The sequence below is a fragment of the Emys orbicularis genome, chromosome 4 (assembly GCF_028017835.1).
Source record: "Emys orbicularis isolate rEmyOrb1 chromosome 4, rEmyOrb1.hap1, whole genome shotgun sequence".
NCBI classification, from domain to species: domain Eukaryota; kingdom Metazoa; phylum Chordata; order Testudines; family Emydidae; genus Emys; species Emys orbicularis.
This window is the reverse complement of record NC_088686.1, coordinates 117,979,462-117,999,408: the sequence shown is the minus strand read 5'-3', so window position 1 is coordinate 117,999,408 and position 19,947 is coordinate 117,979,462. Positions and strand designations below refer to the sequence as shown.

Here is a 19,947-nt window from a genome sequence, read left to right as displayed (position 1 = left end):
TTCAAACTGACCACATTTGAGTCGGAAATCACAATAAACATAGAACCTCAGGATGTTATTTTTTACACAATCATTTTCAAACTAGAACTCACTTTGAGTCGGCAACTATCAGTTTAAATTACCTCCGCTGTTTTATATTATGGCTCCAGAGTACTAAGAATGACCAGCTGTCTCATTTTTATTTAAAGAAGAACCCAATCTGAAAGATCTGGATCCAGATCCAAAGTTTTCTAAAGATCCTAGGGTGGAGTCCTGGCCCCATTGATGTTCTGGGAGTTTTGCCATTGACTGCAATGGAGTCATCTTTGCTTTTATTTTTATTTAAAAAACATTCAGTGCAGTAATGCTGAATGACGAAATAAAGGATCCAGGAAAGTAGAAGTTTGTGCTAAAGGTCTTTCTACTATGTCATCTTAAAATTCTTAATCTGTTATTGCATATGTGCATGTGTGAGAGAGAGAGAGTATCAGTGGGAGGTGTGTGTCTCTTTATAAAGGACTAGTGTTTGTGTGTTACAGTCCACTCTAGTCCAGATTCTGTCACCCTTATTCACACTGAGCAGTGCCCTTCTCCTCAAACTGCCTCAAGGGAATCAATGGGACTACTTGCAGAAGATGAATAAAGGTCCTGTATGTTTGTGTGGGGAAAACTGCTCTCTGTGGAACAGAAGGGTATCTGCAATCCTGTATAGGAGAGTAGCAAGAATATGTGCCTTTCATCTCATGTCTGCATGAAGGGAAGATTACATCTTTGTGCCTGATCCTGTAGTTCTTACTCTGGCAAAAACCCCATTTGAAGTCCAGGGGCTAAAAACCTGGAGTTAGCATTCCATGAAATTTACATTGGCAAGAGGCTGTGCAGAAAATAGCACAACAGCTGGGAGATGTGTAATATGGGCCACAGCAGAAGAAAATGTACATTTGTCTAACATTTTTCCAGTGCAGACAAAGCCTTAGGTTTCTCCTGGATTCCACTGCCTACTTGAGAGGCATTACATATACATGCCTCATCAGGGTTACACTCACCAGCACTTCTGAATAGGGCCCAAGGACCTCAAAACTGAGCCCTTTAAGTCTTAGCCTAATCCCAGATGTGTGACAGATAGACAGAAATAATATTTGTGGGTTTAAAACAGTGACTCATCGCATTAGTTTAATGTAGTATTATTTGTAGCTTCATAGTATCCTCTCTCTCCTCTCTGTTTTAACTAGGAATATGGCAATTTCACTTTTCTTAGAACCAGTTGGAAACCACTTGAGCTGGCTTATTTAAAAAAAAAAAAAAAACTGTTGTTTTAGATGGCAGGTATAATTGCTCAGCTTACATGATGTTTCACATACACAGCATGGTTTCTGTTCCCAGAATAGACAGATACTGGAGTTTGTAGTGTGTAATAGACCAATGCATGTACAGTATTGTCATAAATATAAAGGGAAGGGTAACAATCTTTATGTATGCAGTAATATAAAATCCCTCTTGGCCTTACCTACAGGTAAGAATCCCCATATCTGTAAGGGGTTAATCAGTTCAATTAACCTAGTTGGCACCTGACCAGAAGGACCAAGGGGGAAAGAAGATACTTTCATATCTGTGGGGGAAGGTTTTTGTTTTGTCTCTCTTTGTGTTCTCTCCAAGTCAGCAAGTAATCCCGGCAGGGAAAATACATCTCCCAAAGCCATACCTGAACTAAGCATCTAAGATTACAAATTGTAAGTAATAGGAAGGAAATGCGTTAGATTATCTTTTGGTTTAGCTTGTAAATTGTCCCTATGCTAAGAGGGAGGTTTATTCCTGTTTTTTGTAACTTTAAAGTTTTGCCTAGAGGAGAATCCTCTGTTTTGAATCGTATTACCCTGTAAAATTACTATCCATCCTGATTTTACAGAGGTGCTGCTTTTACTTTTTTCTTTATAATAAAGTTCTGTTTTTTTAAGAATCTGATTGGTTTTTAGTGTCCTAAAAACCCAAGGGTCTGGTCTGTGCTCACCTTGTTAACCTATTTGGTTGGTATATTATTCTCAAGCCTCCCCAGGAAGGGGGGTGAAAGGGCTTGGGGGAATATTTTAGGGAAACAGGAACTCCAAGTGGTCCTTTTCCTGAATCTTTGTCTAACTCACTTGGTGGTGGCAGCAGTACCCATCCAAGAACAAGGAAGGATTTGTGCCTTGGGGAAGTTTTTAACCTAAACTGGTAGAAATAAGCTTAGGGGGTCTTTCATGTGGGTCCCCACATATGTACCCCAGAGTTCAGAATTGGGAGGGAACCCTGACAAGTATATATAACAGAATGTATTGTGGAGAGGTGATAGGCTTATCCTAGTTAAGGTTTTAACCAGATTTCATTATAAAACCCCATTTTACCACCCCACCCCCCAAATTTTAGCTTGGTACATGGCTTGGCCTGAAAATTGCCAGACTTGCTCCGCAGGCAAAAGGGAATGTGCTAGCACAGTCTGAAGAAAATTCAAACTGCTTTTGAAGCACAGGTCATTATAATATTATCCTGCTTATTTGTCTCCCCCTAGCTTAGAAATGGCTCCTTGTTACGTGCTTAAGAGGTGACCCTTCCAACTCCCACGGGACCATGGAAATACAATTTTACCTTTTCAATACTTACAGTGTATCCATGTACTCCTCTGATGAGATCTAAGGATATCCTCTAGTAGTTACATGCTGACACCAGTGGGAATTGTACAAGGGATTGGAAGAGGAGTATACGCCAAGGAGACTCTCCAGAATTCTAATATGCAGGAGGAACACTGACTGTGAATGAATAGGGATGGGAAATACACTGGAAGCCTGCCAAGTCTCTGAGACTAACTTTTGGCATGCGTTAGAAATATTGCGAAGCAAATGTATCCCTTTGCTATTCTTGACAACCAGCTGATACAGTGCCACTGTCACACTGGGAAAGGGTAACTTATTGCAGCACAGCTAATATAACTTGCATCCAAAACTCCACCTCTAAGTTTCCTCTTGCTTTCTAGATGTGCTGGTCAAATAAAAATGGCTGCATTTAAATGTGTTCAAAGACGAACCTGGTGCCACCTGAAAGGAGGAAAGTGAAATTGATTGTCCCTAGGTGGGGTCTGTAGAGAAAGTCAGGATTGTAAGAGAGACTCGGAGGTGAGTTATTACAATGTTCTCTCTCTACTCTGCACTGCTACTCGAGCAGCAAACGAGGAGAATCCCCTTTAAGGTTCTTTGGACATCAGAGGGCGCCATCGCCCCACAGATACATGACATCATCCACTGGCTCTAAAAAAATCTGTGCCCTGAAGCAGTCCCTTCTCTTTTCTGCTTCAGAAACCGACTGGAACCAGTCCAGGCGCTCAAAGTGGCTTTGTGATCAGAGACGTCTCAGCCTCAGTGTGGGGATTCAAGCAGGAGAAGCTCTCCGATCCCCCAGTCGACATGCAGCTTCTGTAAACTCTAGGACCTAGAACAGGGGTTCTCAAACTTCATTGCACCGTGACCCCCTTCTGACAACAAAAATTACTACAAGACCCCAGGAGGGGGGACTGAAGCCTGAGCCTGCCTGAGCCCCGCTACCCTGGGTGGGGAACTGAGAGGGGGGGTCAATTTCAAAGCCTGGTGGGGCCAAAACTGAAGGCCAAGGGCTTTGGCTTTAACTCCAGGTGGTGGGCCTTGGGCTTTGGCCCTGGGCCCCAGCAAGTCTAATACCAGCCCTGGTGACCCCATTAAAACGGGGTTGCGACCCACTTTGGGGTCCCGACCGACAGTTTGAGAACTGCTGAGCTTGAACAAACAGAGCAGGGTAAAAGGTGATCACTTGCTCCCTATCTTTTCCTTCAGGCTGCTGCACTTGTAGAAATCACAACAGGAACATAATCCTTGGAGGCTCCTTGTACCAATTCTTAGCACAAATTCTTTGATAGGAATGATAAACAATAATAATTAATAAACAATATTAACGTTGTAACAAAGGAAAACTACATAATTTGCGTTGGAACTACCTAAAAACAAAGGCTATGAAGCACATCCTGGCACTTACCACCACAGCCCAGTTAACCATAATCCTTCGCACACAATGTTCCCCCTCCTATTCTGGCACCACATTTCGTCACCACCTGTGTAATATAACCCATCTAAACCAGCTGACCAGGATAGAAGGTGACACCAATAGATGCTGTTTGACAAGGGAAATAAACAGCTCGTGGCTATAATTCTATCCTTGCATGCAAACTGCACACAGCTTACACTTTATTAGTTTTGTGACTAAACAAAGGACTTCAGACTCCAGGCACTAAAATAAAATGGATCTTTTGATATATCTGATTTAAGTTCTTGCATATCTCTGCCCTCTGGAATATTTATCAGGATTCCTCTTCACACACATTCTCCTCAGGAAGCTTCATGTCTCTCTTTTTTTGGGGGGGTGAGGGGGAGGGAAAGGTAGGCCAAAATTTTGTTTTCCTTGAGTATGGCAGTTAGAGTGCTGGAATCCAGGCTGAGATTTTACTCCTGCATTTGACAGTATTTTTCTCAGCAGCAAATCCCTTTTAAACAAGGTCAAGTGCAGGATATCTTTAAAAGTTGACAGAATGTCAGACCCCACTATAAGCCTGGGATGGAACAGAGCCAAAGCACATCATGCCTGCTCAGTTTACAAGCCCTGCTCTGAGCTCACACTTCTGGTCAAAAAATAATGCAAAACCAGAAGCAGCAGCCATTTTTGTTCTTCTGAGTCTAACCTCCAAGAACAAGATGCCCCACCTCCCAGTAAATACTGGCACTGGGAGCCATGATGTCTGAAAAGATAGGCAGGAAAAGCTATGAAATATTAGTCTATGTTAATCAACTGTGTGGACACCAAGCTGAACTGGCAGGAGTATAATTTAAAGGCAGGCAGCATAGTCCAATGTGAAGGGCACTGCATTAGCAACCAGGAGCCCTGGATTCTATTCCTAGCTCTGCCACTGACTTGCTGTTAGTGCTTTGGCATGTCACTTCACCTATGTTTCCACTCCTGCCCTTTGCTTGTCTTGTCTATTTGCTCTGTAAACAGGCACTGTCTCTCACTATAAGAATTTACAGTGATTAGAAAAATGGAGCCCTGATCTCAGTTAGAGCTTCTAAATACACCTAAAATATAATAAATAAGAAGAAGCTTAATTGACACAATAGATGACATGAAAAATCTCCACCAGAACTGGCACAAGACTTTGAGTTACTAGCACATCAGGCATAAACAAGGTGTTTTACTTAAACCTTAGAATATGCTTCCAAACAAGAAATGATCATCATACAATTCTTCCAAAAAAGAACACCTTCTTGGTGCAAGAAAAGTAGAGAGCCAAAGTGAACATTAAAAATCAGAATCTAAAAATAGATATTAGTGCAAAGAATGACAAAGATCAGTAATGGTTAGAGTCAATTATCATTTTCATCCCAGAAGATAGTAGGAAAAAAGCAACAAATCCACTTTGAACAGAATTCAAAAAATTATATATGTATATTTTAAAGTGACATCTTGGCATGTTGGTGAGGAAGGACACAAATGGAGGACTAAACCAGATTAATAATTAATGGAGTATGTCATCTCCAGTCAAAGATGACTACATAGGAAGTCAACAAAAAGTGCCATCTTCCATAGTAAACAAGTCCGAGGCATTGCTTATAACTTATTATTTTCTATCATGCTTTCTAATTCACAACATATACCAGTAAGGTATGCTGAATATACAGAAAAAACAAGCTACACAGAGAATCCTGGAACTTATTAAAGATTCTAAGGTAATGGCTGCAGGCCAGGTTGCAAGAGCATTATTGGACTTAACAATCACTCCTATGTATTAATAATATCTTTTCTGTTAGATACATGACTTAAGAAGGGGAAGCCTACTAAGGCCAAAGCTGCATTAGTGGACTGTGCAACAGAATAGGCTAGATTTACTAGCTGCTTTGCTCTGCTCTAATGATGTAAACCAGCTTAACTAACCAGTTAACAATAAAGAGTGAAGAGGTTTCTTAGTGGGTTAGAATAAGATTAAATATCAGGCCTGATCTTAAAAAGGAAATCATTTGCCATACTTTTTTTTTTTTTTTTAATGAAATGAAAAACTTCATCAGGCTTGAATTTTTTCTGTGGAGTTTTCCAATTTTTCAACAAAGCAATCTGAAACAAACAAAATGCATCAATTCAAATCAAATGGCATCAAAAAGGAAAGGTGGGTTTTCCTCCTCCCCCACTTTAAAACCCAACTAAAATGTTTTGATTCCATATAACTCAAATCAAAATAATTCAATTTTTAATTTTCATCGCAAAATCAGAAAGTTTTGAGTATGAAAGGTTTTGTATAATTCCAAATGCATTTTTTTGTTGAAAAACCTTTGATGAAAAGTTTTTGACCACCTCTACCAAATATTTTACTTGTATTTGAACTTTGGTTATGCCTAGTTTCTTTAAGCAGATCAAGAAAGATAGAGGGGTACAAGTAAATGTTATTAGTGTAAATGTATAACTGCAAATTATTCCCGTACATATGCATAATGCTAAACAAGTATATGATAGACAAACAACTAATATTTATTATTCCATTAGCTGATATAATTATTTCAAATTAAGGTATCAGGTGTAGGGTTATTTCATATTTGGAGTTTTCATATACAATGCATTTTGGATAAATACAGTAACTTTACACTTAATAGGGACCCTTGAAAAGTAGCTTGAAGTATAAGCCTTTTAGGGTTGTCTACATGGCAAAGAAAAACCCACGGCTGGCCCTTGCCAGCCGACTCAGGCTCACGCTGCATGTTTCATTGCTGTGTAGGCTTCTGAGCTTGGACTGGAGCCCAAGGTCGGACCGGAGCCCAAGGTCTGGGACCCTCCCACCTCACAGGGTCCCAGAGCCCAGGGTGCATCCTGAGTCAAGAAGTCTACACAGCAACTAAACAGCCCTGCAGCCTGTACCCCACGAGCCCAGCTCGGCTGGCACGTGCCAGCCCTGGATTTTGCTTTGCTGTGTAGACATACTGTTAAACTTGACAGTCTAAAGACTTGTTTCTTTATTTGACTGTGCCTCCAGGACTAGACCATTCATGCCTAAGAGGACTACTTTTGGAAACTCCAAAAGGAGGAAGACTGTTTGGTTGTTTTATGACAATATATCATAGGGATCTGTTCATCTTACTCATACAAACATACTGTCAAAATGGCCACTGAGGAGGTTAAAGTGCAGTTTAGTAATGAAAAGCGACTTAAAATAACAGGATCTGGGTTCTATATTTGTTGTCTCGATGACTTCACATCAATTTTGCTTGATTTACAAAGTAAAGAGTTTTTTCCCCTAACTGCCAGCCCAGAAAACTCAACATGGGTTCTGATAAACTGGGTTCTTTCTCACGCAGAAATAGTCATAAGTAACACAAGTTAAGTATTCACAACTGTTTTGATGCATGAGGCAGAAAAGAGTCCAGCTCTCTCTCCCATAGCCCTGCAGAGCCAACACAGCTAACAGGAGTAAAAGACAGTTTAAAAAAGTATTTTTGTCCCCAGTTTAGGACTCTGAATATACCCAGGGTGCAGGTCTTTGAGGTAAAAATGTGCCATTCCTACCTAGATGTTGTTCAGACCATCACTGCACTTTAATTATTTAAGTAGTATCGAATACTTTCTTCTCCTGAAACAGAGAGAATAGAAATTTCTAAACAATATGCTGTGGTTCAACCAAAATTTAAGGGCTTAATGGCAGGAAATTTCTGGATAAAATTCTATGGCCTATGTTATACAAACAGTTGGACTAGATCAACCTTTCCAGACTACTGTACCCCTTTCAGGAGTCTGATTTGTCTTGCATACCCCCAAGTTTCACCTCACTTAAAAACTACTTGCTTACAAAATCAGACATAAAATACAGAAGTGTCAGAGTACACGATTACTTAAAAATTGCTAACTTTCTCATTTTTACCATATAATTATAAAATAAATCAATTGGAATATAAATATTGTACTTACATTTACACTGAAATGTAGTATATAGAGCAATATAAACAAGTCATAGTTTGTATGAAATTTTAGTTTGTACCAACTTCGCTAGTGCTTTTTATGTAGCCTGTTGTAAAACTAGGCAAATATCTAGGTGAGTTGATGTACTTCCAGGAAGACCTCTGCGTACCACCAGGGATATGTGTATCCCTCTTTGAGAATCACTGGGCTAGATGATCATAATCATGCTTTCTGGCCTTACAGTCTATGAATTCGGTAAACTACATTTACATTCATGAGAAAAGCATGGGCATGTCAGGTCAGCCAGGATGTTCTCCATCTCCTGGAGGAAGATAAGGATGGGTACTGTTAGTGCCAGCAGAGCTGGGTACCATGGCTGAGCGTATCACAGTGAAGTCACGGATACTCTCATTACCCACGTCTTAATGCACGAGTCACAATGCAAGGCAACATGACAAAGGGATGTGAGGAGTGGAGTTAGGGAAGGTACTTGTCTTATTGCAGGTGTGCATCCACCACCAGAGCGTTTGGATCTGGACTCCAGCCATACAATTGTTCCAGCTGACAGGTGAGATGGGAGGTGAAAAGACTGCCCCCACAGGCCCAAACATTGGGCAATCCATGAATACACTTTCCCTCCATGGGTCTAAATATCAGCATCCCCGAAGTAACATGTAAATCACTATTGTGTTAGAAAACCCTGGAAAGTTTTCTATGTTGGCTGAAATTTGGGTTTTGAGAGAAAATTCCCAGATCTTCTAAATGCCAGGAATGGTTGTCTGCACAGTGTGTGTTGATTCCTTCAGATGCATTAAACCGTGGGCACAGAAAACAACAATGGAGTTACAGCGCCCTCCCATCGGACTCTTGAATGAATCTGCTAAGTAGTCTTGCACGCTTCCCTCCAAGACCCCCTGTCTTGGACTGACTTGAATATCACCTTCTTGTTCCAAGTTTGAATATGTAGTTGTCAGCACTGCTCGAGTTCTTCTCTGGTCTGAAGAAATAGAAGGATTTTTCTTCCTGTACTTTATCCATTCACACCGAACATCCCTTTCCAACTTACAGAGTTGGCAGCAGGCAGCCTGGGAAGATTGGCTAGAAGCAGAGAGAAGGCCTAGGAGTCTGCTAATCTCTCTCTGACACCAAATCCATATGCAACACCCTTCTCATTGTTTCCTTATTTTTCATACCTTGGAAGACAGAAGTCTTAGCAGTCCTCTAGAGGTCTCACAAACTGTTTAAAGGGATACTATCCCATTCCTATACACTACATTTTGGAAATGCATCAGGAGAGACAGCTTGTAAATTGTAACTAATCCTCTAGTACTGAGATAAGGAAACTTATAAGAGGTGTTGTAAGTTATCTGTGCAAATACACTGTGCAACCCCAGGCTAGTACCATCACCACTTTTATGATTTTTTTCTTTTTTTTTTTTTTTTGTGAAGCACCACAAGGCTAATATTACAAAGAATTATAGCAAGTGAACTGCTTGCCTTTGTTGTCTCTGCTGGATTGTAAAAACTTCAGAGCCTACTTCAACCAGAAATACCAGGTATATGTCTTTTAGACCGAAGCACACCATCTAATTTCCTTGGAAAAGAATCCTTTCGAGAGATGCCCTTACCCTTGACATAGGTCACCAACAGTATATGTAATTCTGTCAGATGATCCTGTTTTCTTTCCTAGCAGAAACAGGTTGCTGAGAAAGGTCTATAATGGAGGCAGCACCTGCTGAATGTCCCTCTCTCGCTGTAGAGCAAACTAGCCTCTGCCTTAGTGAAACTAATTGGAAGGAAAAATTCTGGTAAGAGGTTTCTGAGAAACAGATCTCCAGTTTGGTTACTGTCTGCAGGGCTCATAAATCACTGATAAGTCTTTTCTCAAGTCTTGGGGGATGGAGTGTGGGGGGAGAATGAATCCTGCCCTCTTTTGCCAGTGGACTAATTATGAAAAGGATACCCATATAATGCTCATCTGTAGGCTGAGGCTGAATTGGCTTCAATCAACCCATTCACGAAGCTCCCCTGAAAAGTTGCTAAGTAAAGGGAAATAATATTGGGTTCATCTGTTGCCACTGAAGGCCTTGTTGGTGAGCGACCTCTGCTTCTTCCTTCCCTATCAAAAACCTTTCTGACACTTCCATGTTGTCTAATGAGGTGTACTGTTCGTTCCAAAGAACCAAGATAGCCTTTGTATGAACTGTTCACTGAACAACTTCTCTTTGGCCTGCAGACCATCTTCCAAATGGAAAATGGTCTTCTTGGGGTCAATTTCAATGAGGAAAAACCCATGAAGTAACATTTTCCCCAATACTACTGCTAGCTGGTTCCACTCCAGTTTACTTAAGAGTTCAAGCATATCTGACGAGACCAGAACATCTTCAGACATCTTTTAAAAATTACCTTTGAATGCCTTCTGGGAACTATCCTACCCTTCCTGTGATCCTTACGAGACTGATCCATATGTACCATGAGTTGGTCATGTTCTTGTGGGATTCCTATATTATCCTGGAAAAGTCGCCCATGTCTTCATCTGACAACATTACCTACAAGCACGACCAAATCGTAAAGAAAGTTGCTACATGGAAATGAGGGGTCTTCAGTCTGAAGACTAATTGTTTTAGCTTCTTTATGTTAAACAACTGCTGACCTTTATCGCTGAGCAGGGTCAGTCCCTTGGCTATCAGAAAATGCTGAATTCAAGGGGTTAAAATTGCCTTTAGCCTCCTTTTACTCCTCGGCCTGAGGAATAGCATTGCATACGTCCTTGGCAGGCTCCGTGCTGCTCGAATCACGTCTGTGACTCTTACTGGACTTGGATGTTGAATATTTCTCTTTACGTAAGAGTCTAGGGCCTCCGGAAGTTGTGATTGGTTGAACCTGCAGACGCGGCTGGTAAACAAACCAGCCCGGCCCGCCAGGGGCTTACCCTGAACAAGTCTTTCAACTACCTGAAAGGGGGTTCCAAAGAGGATGGATCTAAACTGTTCTCAGTGGTACCAGATGACAGAACAAGGAGTAACAGTCTCAAGTTGCAGGGGGGGAGGTTTAGGTTGGATATTAGGAAAAACTTTTTCACTAGGAGGGTGGTGAAGCACTGGAATGGGTTATCTAGGGAGGTGGTGGAATCTCCTTCCTTAGAGGTTTTTAAGGTCAGGCTTGACAAAGCCCTGGCTGGGATGATTTAGTTGGGGATTGGTCCTGCTTTGAGCAGGGGGTTGGACTAGATGATCTCCTGAGGTCCCTTCCAACCCTGATATTCTATGATTCTAAGTCACACCCTAGTTTGGGAACCACTGGTCTAGGGCACATGGAAACTGAATCATCTTCTGCCACATTAAGAAGAATGCTCCCCATTGTCAGGGTTGAGAGGAAACAGTTGACTGTTTCTTGCTCTGTACCTGTTTGTTGGATAGAGACAGGACTTCAAGTCTCCATTGCTCAGTCAAATCAACACTTTTCACAAACACCACATTCACGTGCAATTAAACAAACATTCATCCCCCTCACTCTTCTTCTGAAAGCAGCAAAAAAAAAAAAAAAAAAAAAAGCCAGTCAGAGGCACAGGCTTCATCGAGACACTAGCATTGTGCAGGAGTGAGAAGAGAGCTCCCTAACCTGCAAACCACTGTAAAGTTGACCTTTTCCCTTGTTTGCTACTGTTGAGAGGACTGGAGCATTAAAGAAAGCCCATTATGGTATGAGCACCTTGTAAGATTCTCTCCCCCACCCCCATCACAACAAAAAGCATTGATTGCAATGATCGGCAGAAAATGTAAAGCACACGTCAGCTGATTCCTGGCAACACAATAGTAAGATTAGCTCATCTACAGCAGACAAACATGTATGTATTATATGGGTTTTAAAGTTAAGACAGGCAAAAAAGCTGTGGTTTTCATATGCAGTGTTTCTACTCTGTAATGCAAAAACGTATCTAGTAACTTATTACTTCCTAGTGACTATAAAAAAGCCTTTTAAAAAACATCCTTTCCCTTGTTTTGAAATCTGCATATATCTAGCTTTGTTTTGTACTAGTTTTTCCTGATAACTTGTTGTCCCTTATACTGCCATATAGATTTCTTCAAACCCTTTTCTTTTAAACCCACTTGCCTTTTTAAAAAGTCCAAATTAAACAAATCTAAGCCCCCCCGGGAAACCCAGCGACTCCATTCTTTGACTGGCTCCTAAATGTTAAAAAGGCAAAAAAAAAAAAAAAAAAGCAGCAATCACACAGCAGTAGCAGCAGCACCAGCCACCGCTGCCTGCAAACAAAGGGGGCAGGGAACTGTTTGCAGGCTGGGTGTCACGTTACTCAACCTCCTTCTCTTTAAATCTCAATCCCCGCCCCTCCCAATCGCCACTATATAACTCAGACTGACAGGTCCTGCTTACCAATGGCAGGGATCTTGCCACTTTTGGCGCCCGGCCACAGTTTCTCCTTCTGCCAATGGGGAGCGTAGATCGAGGTATTACACCCAAGGGGACAGCGGAGCCTCCACCAATGGCAGCAGTGTTATTAAAGAGAAATACTATTATGCTAATAGATGTTTTGCTCTAACTTGGTGAGGGCTTTAAAAGCGAGGCAGCCCCAGGCTCACCAGCAGACTGCAGAGGTTCCGAGGCTGGTTGTGTTTCCTGCACGTAGAGCGGGGACGGGTGGAAATCACAGCCCTTTTCTCCCCAGGAGCACCGCATTGGGTCCCTGCCTTCCTTGGGCAAAGCAGCAGCAGGACCATCATGTCCAACGTGCACCTCTCCAGCGCCTCGGCTCTGGAGCGCTTGGCCGCCCGCAGGACTTTCCCCTTGCACGCCCGCACGGGGGTCTGCCGGAACCTCTTTGGCCCGGTGGATCACGAAGAGCTGAGCCGCGAGCTGAAGAGCAAACTACGGGAGATCAGCGAGGATGACCAGAGGCGGTGGGACTACAACTTCCAGACCGACACCCCGCTGGACGGCCCGGGCAGGCTGCAGTGGGAAGAGGTGGAGGGAGGCTCGGTGCCCGCTTTCTACCGGGAGACACTGCAGGTCGGGAGGTGCCGCTTCCCGGTGCTGCTGGTCAGGTCCAAGCCACCTCTGGGGGACATGGATACTCCTGCGGGAGTTAACCCCAGGGACTCTCACCAGGAGCTGGTGGTGTCTGCGTCCTCCTCCCTCAGCCCCCAGGGTAAGACGGCCGCCTTGGAAAGCACTATCGCGGGGGGTAAAGAGCGGCTCAACCAGGAGAACCGATCCGATCAGCTCAACAACCACTCAGGGATTACAATCAAACCCGTACCCTGCGCGCCAGCGGCGCTCAAAAGGGTCTCGCCCTTCAGCGCAGCCCACATCACAGGTAAAGATGGGGGCTGGGGCATGCCCCAAGCACGACCCAGGCGCGCACCCCCGGGGCTCTCTGCGCTTAAATGCCCCCGCCTGCCCCGGGGGTTTAAAGGGCCCCGGGCATCGCTGGCTCTGCGAAAAGGCTCGCGGCGCAGCTAGCTGGGGCCGGGCTCGGCGCCCGGCCGAGGAAACGCTTACACAGCACATTGCGCGCTGCAGGCCGGCGAAGTAAACAAACCCGACCCAGCTGCAACCCTCCCCCGAGGCAGAGAGGGGGAGTCAAGAGCCGCCAGGCCTCCTCTGCCCGCCTTCTCCCGTGTGTGCTGTTGTGCGGGTGCCCGGGCAGGGCGGGTCCCGGCTGCTGCCCCACGCTCGTGTCCCCGTCCCGCGGGGGCCGCCCCTGGGGTAGGTGGCGCTGGGGTGGCGGCCTGTGTGTGTGTGTGTGTAAAGCCTCGCTCCTGGGTTTGGTCCCTAGATTTCTTTGTCAAGCGGAAAAGGCTGGGGGACGCCAAAGCTGCCTGCGACCATCCCGGCGGGTGTCCCGCCTCTGCGCCCGCCGTGCCCGCCGAGCAGACTCCCCGGAAGCGGCTGCGGTGAATCAGGTGAGCGCCCTCCCCGGGGACCAGAGCGAGCGGCCTCCTCGTCACAAAACCCAGCCGCAGGAGGAGGAGGGCTGCTGCTGCTGCCCGGCTGCGGGGCGGGCCTCGGGAGGGGGCTGCTGGGCGGGGGCGGGGGAGGGCAGTGTCCAGCCTGGCGCCGCGAAGCGGGGACCCATTAAACGTCTCCCCGCGGGGCGTGCGCGCTGCGAACAAAACAGCGGGGCCCTGATTCTCGCTTGGAGCTGGGGGCCGAGTCCCATTGGAGGGCGGGCCGGCCAGGCTGCTGCCCCGCTCTTCCAACGCAAGGGAAGCCACTTCCCGGGGTGAGCCAGGGCCGCCTACCCCCTCTGCAGGCCCCCCCCCCGGTGCTGAGTGAGATCAGGCCGGGGAAGGAGCTGGTTTCGCTGACGCATTCGCCGAGATGGGGCGGGGTCTGCCGACTTACTTTGTGGCCGCCGGGGGCTCTGTGTCTGCTGGGCAAGCAGCAGTCGCGGTTGCTTTCAGGGCGCGTTCACGAAATTCATATGGCTGCTTCCCTTTCCTCTCCTCCCCCCCCCCCCCCCCCCCCCGCCTTTTCTCCTCAGATTTTGCACTATGACACCTAAGGGAGATTTTGCTTCGTCTCTAGAGGCGCGGAGCCCAGCGGCTGTTCTGCCCACACTTCGTCAGGGGGCAACCCGCACGAGATCTGGAGCAAGGAGGATTAAGATCTAAGCATCCCTACACCTTCTCCCCCACAAGGAACTGCATGGAGTGAGAGTGGCTCTGACTACAGCCACGACGGAGCAGTGTTAATTTACAACTGTGCAATGTATTGCGTTTTATATATAAATGTATTATGCCTAATGTGAGTACACTGGCCAGAAGTGTAAAGCTTTAAAGTCATTTATATGAAATGTTTAATCTTTGCTGATCTCTCAGTGCAAAAAAAATGTATATTTGTACAAATCTTTTTTTAAAAGAGTTATACTAACTTATATTTTCTATTTATGTCAAATGTGGATAACGTTGGTTGACACCCAATAGTCTTGTTTTTTTTTTTTTTAATTTTGGTTAAGCCAAAGGGCACTATATTTGCTTTTATTTACAAAATGTAAATTTATTTTTTATAGGGTTTTTTTTTTTTGCATTCACAAAATGTAGCTATAAAAACAAATCTGTTTCAATGGTTCCTGAGCCGGTCTGTACCACTGCCATTGCAAATAATGCCACAGTTCAAATAAAAAAAAGGAGTCCAAAAATCTATTGATGTTAATTAGTATTAAAGAAACATTTAGTGGAACACAAGTGACAGGAACTGCCATAGTTTGCAAACGTTAGAAAACACCTGTATAAACTTAGTTACTCCTTAGAACTGAAACTGTCTCTCAATTCTATTAACTCATTCATTCTCACACTCCATAGCTGCTGGGGTAGAGGGACACTAGAAACCAAGGACAATTTCCATATCTTTGTAAAGTAAAGTGCTCAAAGAACATAAGGATTGTAGTATAAAGAATCACAGGACCAAAATATGCAACACACCACCAGCCAATATAAATATTTAAAAAACACTTTGCTCCTTATCCTTTACATATTGCATAGCATAATAGATTTTTCTAGTGGTGAAGATTGTTAGAGGGATAATTCTCTTCCCCCATATATTGTAAGTAGTACACAATTGATTAGCTGTCAACTTTCTCTAAAACAGTAGGGTTGTAGCCACTGCTGGAGTTAGCACGGACCAATTATCTGATTCCCATAATCTAAAATATACTACATTAGCAAAAAGATACAATCCCTCAAACCTTGCTTTCATAATTCATGTAGATATAGCATTAATTTACAGGTCTAGACAAAGCTCTGGCCCATTTAATCCAGGAGAAGACTGAATTTGTGTTCAATACAATGCCTTTTAACATTGTTTCATGCTTGTTCTTTGTGGGGAGGAATATCTATTTTGTAAAGCATCTTGCCATCCATATAAAATTAGCTTGAATGGCTACTGTTTTTTAAACTCATTTAATCTGCAGTTAAATCTGCCCAAAGTGAAACTGTAGGATGACACTGTCAGATGACACTGTCAGGCACTTCAGGTTCCATTGGCGTGTGCCAAGCTTTGACACACCTACACACCATTTGCAAGTTGAATGGTCTGATTCAAAAATCTTCCAGTGACCCGTTATTTACAGATCAGTGGCATGATAAACCATAGTGGCTCCTCTGCTGTGTCAATGCATTTAGGGAGCTCTTAATCCTTGACACAATAGACGGAGCCTTCTGCTCTTGTTCAGAAAAGTTTATATTTTAAAAGTATTACACTGCATTATCTGGCATCACAGTATTATGTGCATCAAAAGACCACATGCAAAACTGCTTTGTGCCCAGCAATATATGTTTGTAAACTTCAAAAACAAAAAAAAACCTTAACTTGCTTGTATTTGATTCCCTGTTTTATTGGAACACAAAACATTTTAATTGCAAGGAAGTGCTTCCTGGTATGGCAATTTAAATCGAGAATATGCGCTTATGAGTCAGCTATAAATCCTGAAAAATATAGTTTGTAATAGAAATGGTAACATACAATCGTGCTGTTAACTATAACATAGGGTCTAGTTATAAAAAAAAAAACATACATCAACCTTTTAGTATTAACATTTTACTGCCTATTTTGTCACAATAATGGACAAATATCACAACCTATTGTCACTTAAGTACACTATCTCTGCAGCCGTGATAAGATTGAAAACATGGAGGACTATTACCGAAATAACCCCACTTTAAAATCTATACATGGAAATTATTCACAATCCAGGCAGGCACAGAGCATTACCATTATAGATATATATATATATAGATAGATATATATATATATATATATATATATATATATATATATATATATGGGGTGGGAAGGAAGGTTGTAAAGGTCTAAAAAGTGTTCCAAGCATAGTATCCTGTGACATATATATATATATATATATATATATATATATATATATATATATATACACACACACACACACACACACACACTTTTCTTTAAATCTGATTTACCACTTTTGAATGGCTGGATATTTCAGGATTTTCTGCACTTGCATAACTTGAAAACATATACACACAAGTTGTAGCTCATAGTGTAATTAGGTAAACGAGACAAAAAATTAGTTTGTGTGTGTGTGTGGTCGGTCAGTACGTTTGGTAATTTTTTTTAAACTGTCAATATCGGTGCAAGCAAATACAATAGCATAGAAGAGGCTGCGAAGGCAGCGTTTGAACGCTGTAAACTACCAGGGACCTGACAGAGTTGACGGCCAAATGCCAGCCAGGGTTCCAGAGCTTTAATTCACACGTAGGGATGAGAAATCAGCCCACATTTCCCATCTGAAATCTCTTGCCCCCATGTGGTTTAACGCAGGCTCTTAAGGTAACGCTTACATGGAGTTTTAGCAGCTGAATTTCCTTTGGTTTTTACGGTAATTTCTGAGGTTGGGTTATATTAGCCTTTATGTACCTATAAAATACTCATAAGTGGTTTAGTGACCCTTTCGACTTCTCCCCTCTAAACATCGCTGTAGTTTAATCTGGCGATTTGAAATCTCTGTCCTCCCCCTCGCCCCAATTTAAATCCAGCTGCTGATTTATACCACTGAGCTGATCTTGCGGTTCCCAAATTAATGTCTCGGCGCTAGCTGAGAGGGGCGCAGTCTTAAATCCTGGGCTAACCTCAGGCGGGGAGAAAAGTGACTGGCAGCGAGGGAAGCTTTAGCTGAGCTGATCCACTGTGTGGGGATCTGGGGAAGCACAGGAGGATTTGGAGACAGGGCAAGGACCCGGGAGCAGGGGAAAGAGCAGGAGATCCAGGGGCCGAGGACGGAGAGAATCCGGGATTGGGGCAGAAGGATCCGGGTTGCCCAGTCAGGATAAGGAGACGTCCCCGACTCATTCCTTCCCTCAGCCCCCGTTTAGCCCTGGCTTCCGTTCAAACACTCCTCCCCCCACCCTTTGCTCCTACAAAATCCCCAAATAGCACAAGCGCCGCGGCCCGTCTGGCTGAGGACTGCGGTTTCATATGCTTTGCAGCCTCCTGCAATGCATCCTGCTGCAGCAGTTGTGCAGACAAGTCCCTGATTCCTATTAGCTATCAAACCCATTATTTCACGATGCCAGGGAGGAGGAATAAAGCTTCCCAGCGGCCAGCACATTTTGCTTGAAAGGCAATCACCTTTATTTCAAAGGCAATCACCCGAGCCCCCGTGAGCTCTGTCTGCTCTGCCAGGGATGAAGTTTATGCAACGCTTCGCACTATAAAAGTAACATTGATTACCTCAAAACGATATGATCACTTAATCAGAACTTGATTTATTTTATGGTGCCTGCATCAATGGGCCCCGATTCAAAACGATTTTCCCCTTTGAAAAGAAAAAAAAAATAGCTTTTCCCTTTCTTATTAAAAGCCAACAATACTCGGAGGGAGGCAGCTGGATCCTCCAGGATTTATGGGCTTTTCTCTTGCTTTCATGGAAGCAGGTGCCTTTGGGACTTCCATTGTCTCAGCGTCTTACTAATAATAGGACCTTCTGAAATGAAAGATCCATACTCTCTGTAGCCTTCAAAGACCTCGTATGGCGGAGCCACAGTTTGCACAAAGGTGCAAAAACCCACCCCAAAGCAGAAAACGTTGGCGTTTATTTATTTTTATTAAACGCTCATTTTCTTTACAGAGCGATTGTTTCGAAGGTCTACTAACAGGAAGCGCTGGGGAAAGTTTGGGGCGCTAGAATGGGAGAGTCAAAATGAGCGTGTCCGCTCACTTTTATAGAATCCACCACAGAGCGTTTCTCTGCGCACACACAATTGATTCTAGTCAGTCTCTTTGTTTTTATGAATCTTCTCCTCGACTCTCCCCCCCCCCCCCCCCCAACACCATGCAATGTTAATTTCCCGGCAGGGCCTGTAACCAACCAGAGATAGTGGTCCTCTATTTGAATGACTTGGTCTTGCGTTTGTGGTAAAAGAGAAAATATTTTTGTATTGGTTTTTGCTCCCCCCAATTCTTCTCTTTTGGAAGGTGTGCAGCCCTGCTTCTCCTTTAGAATCCCCTGCTCCACCCAGCTTGGCACTGCCTCCTTCTTATTCCCATCACAAAGCACACTGCCCCTATTCTTCTGGCCTTTGTAGCCATATGGCAAATCCATGTAGACACAGCCAACATCCATTTATTCAGGCACATAATGTCCCGCAACAGGGAACAATTGGAACTTTGTTTGCTTCTATTATTGATGCGAATGGGCAGAGAGAGAGAAAAAAATCATTTAACTATAAGAGATATCCAGCTAATTATGAGCCATATGTGCCTATAGTTTCAAAGCAATCCAATGAAGTTCATTTTAAATCTAGACTACTTTATTAGGTACAGAAGACAGATGTCCCAACAGTACATGCATCAGAGAAAACCATGTAAAGAAGTTCTTGAAATATTTAACTGGAGCTCATTCACTGTGAGAGGGACTTTAAAGTGCCCTTTATCACCAGGATACGTAGAGGAAATTGAGGGGAGATTTCTAATCCTCATTGCCAAACAGTTACCCTTAAAACCATTCCAGCTTGGATTCTAGGATAGAGATTTTTTTGAAACAAACACGAGGCGCTTCATAAAATTGCTTCTGCAATGCAAATCCTGCCCGAAGTCAGATGCTTATTTGAGTTGTCTTGACCCTAGACCGAAGAGCAAAGCAACCCAAATAACTCGCTGTTGTTTTCCAATGCAGAGGGCTACGTGCTTCCTAGAATGGTGGTGCACTTTTACTAGTAGGCGAACTGGGAGTAAGGGTTTATTATTTTCAGATCTCGGCGATTCGATCATTGAGAGTACCCTTAAGTGAGAATCCTGCAGTGCATTTCGAAAGGGAAACGGCACTGCAGAAAAATTAAAGAGAAACTCGTTAGAGGAAATTCTTTATGAAATGCAATTATTGGCAGGCTCTCCACCCCCGGACACCGCTCTTTCACCCACAAAGCCAACTATCTAGGTTAAAGGATTAGCGTTATCTTTAGCAGTGATTGCAACATCTATTAG

At 43.6% G+C, this 19,947-nt stretch overlaps 1 protein-coding gene across 2 annotated transcripts; it reads left to right on the top strand.

The window, feature by feature from the left end:
• Positions 1–12,538: 12,538 nt before the first annotated feature.
• Positions 12,539–15,130, top strand: CDKN1C (cyclin dependent kinase inhibitor 1C). 2 transcript variants are annotated; one of them, XM_065402963.1, is made up of 3 exons: positions 12,539–13,303; positions 13,766–13,892; positions 14,518–15,130. In XM_065402963.1, the coding sequence occupies exons 1-2, from the start codon at positions 12,709–12,711 to the stop codon at positions 13,885–13,887; spliced, it is 717 nt and encodes a 238-aa protein (XP_065259035.1). In that variant the 5' UTR covers positions 12,539–12,708; the 3' UTR covers positions 13,888–13,892; positions 14,518–15,130. The 2 variants fall into 2 exon arrangements, with proteins under 2 accessions (XP_065259035.1, XP_065259034.1); XM_065402962.1 differs by having other exon boundaries at positions 14,474–15,130.
• Positions 15,131–19,947: the final 4,817 nt, after the last annotated feature.

Coding starts and splice junctions, on each gene's coding strand:
- CDKN1C (XM_065402963.1), top strand. CDS start 12,709: ATGTCCAACGTGCACCTCTCCAGCGCCTCGGCTCTGGAGCGCTTGGCC. Junction 13,304..13,765: donor CAGCGCAGCCCACATCACAG/GTAAAGATGGGG, acceptor TTTGGTCCCTAG/ATTTCTTTGTCAAGCGGAAA.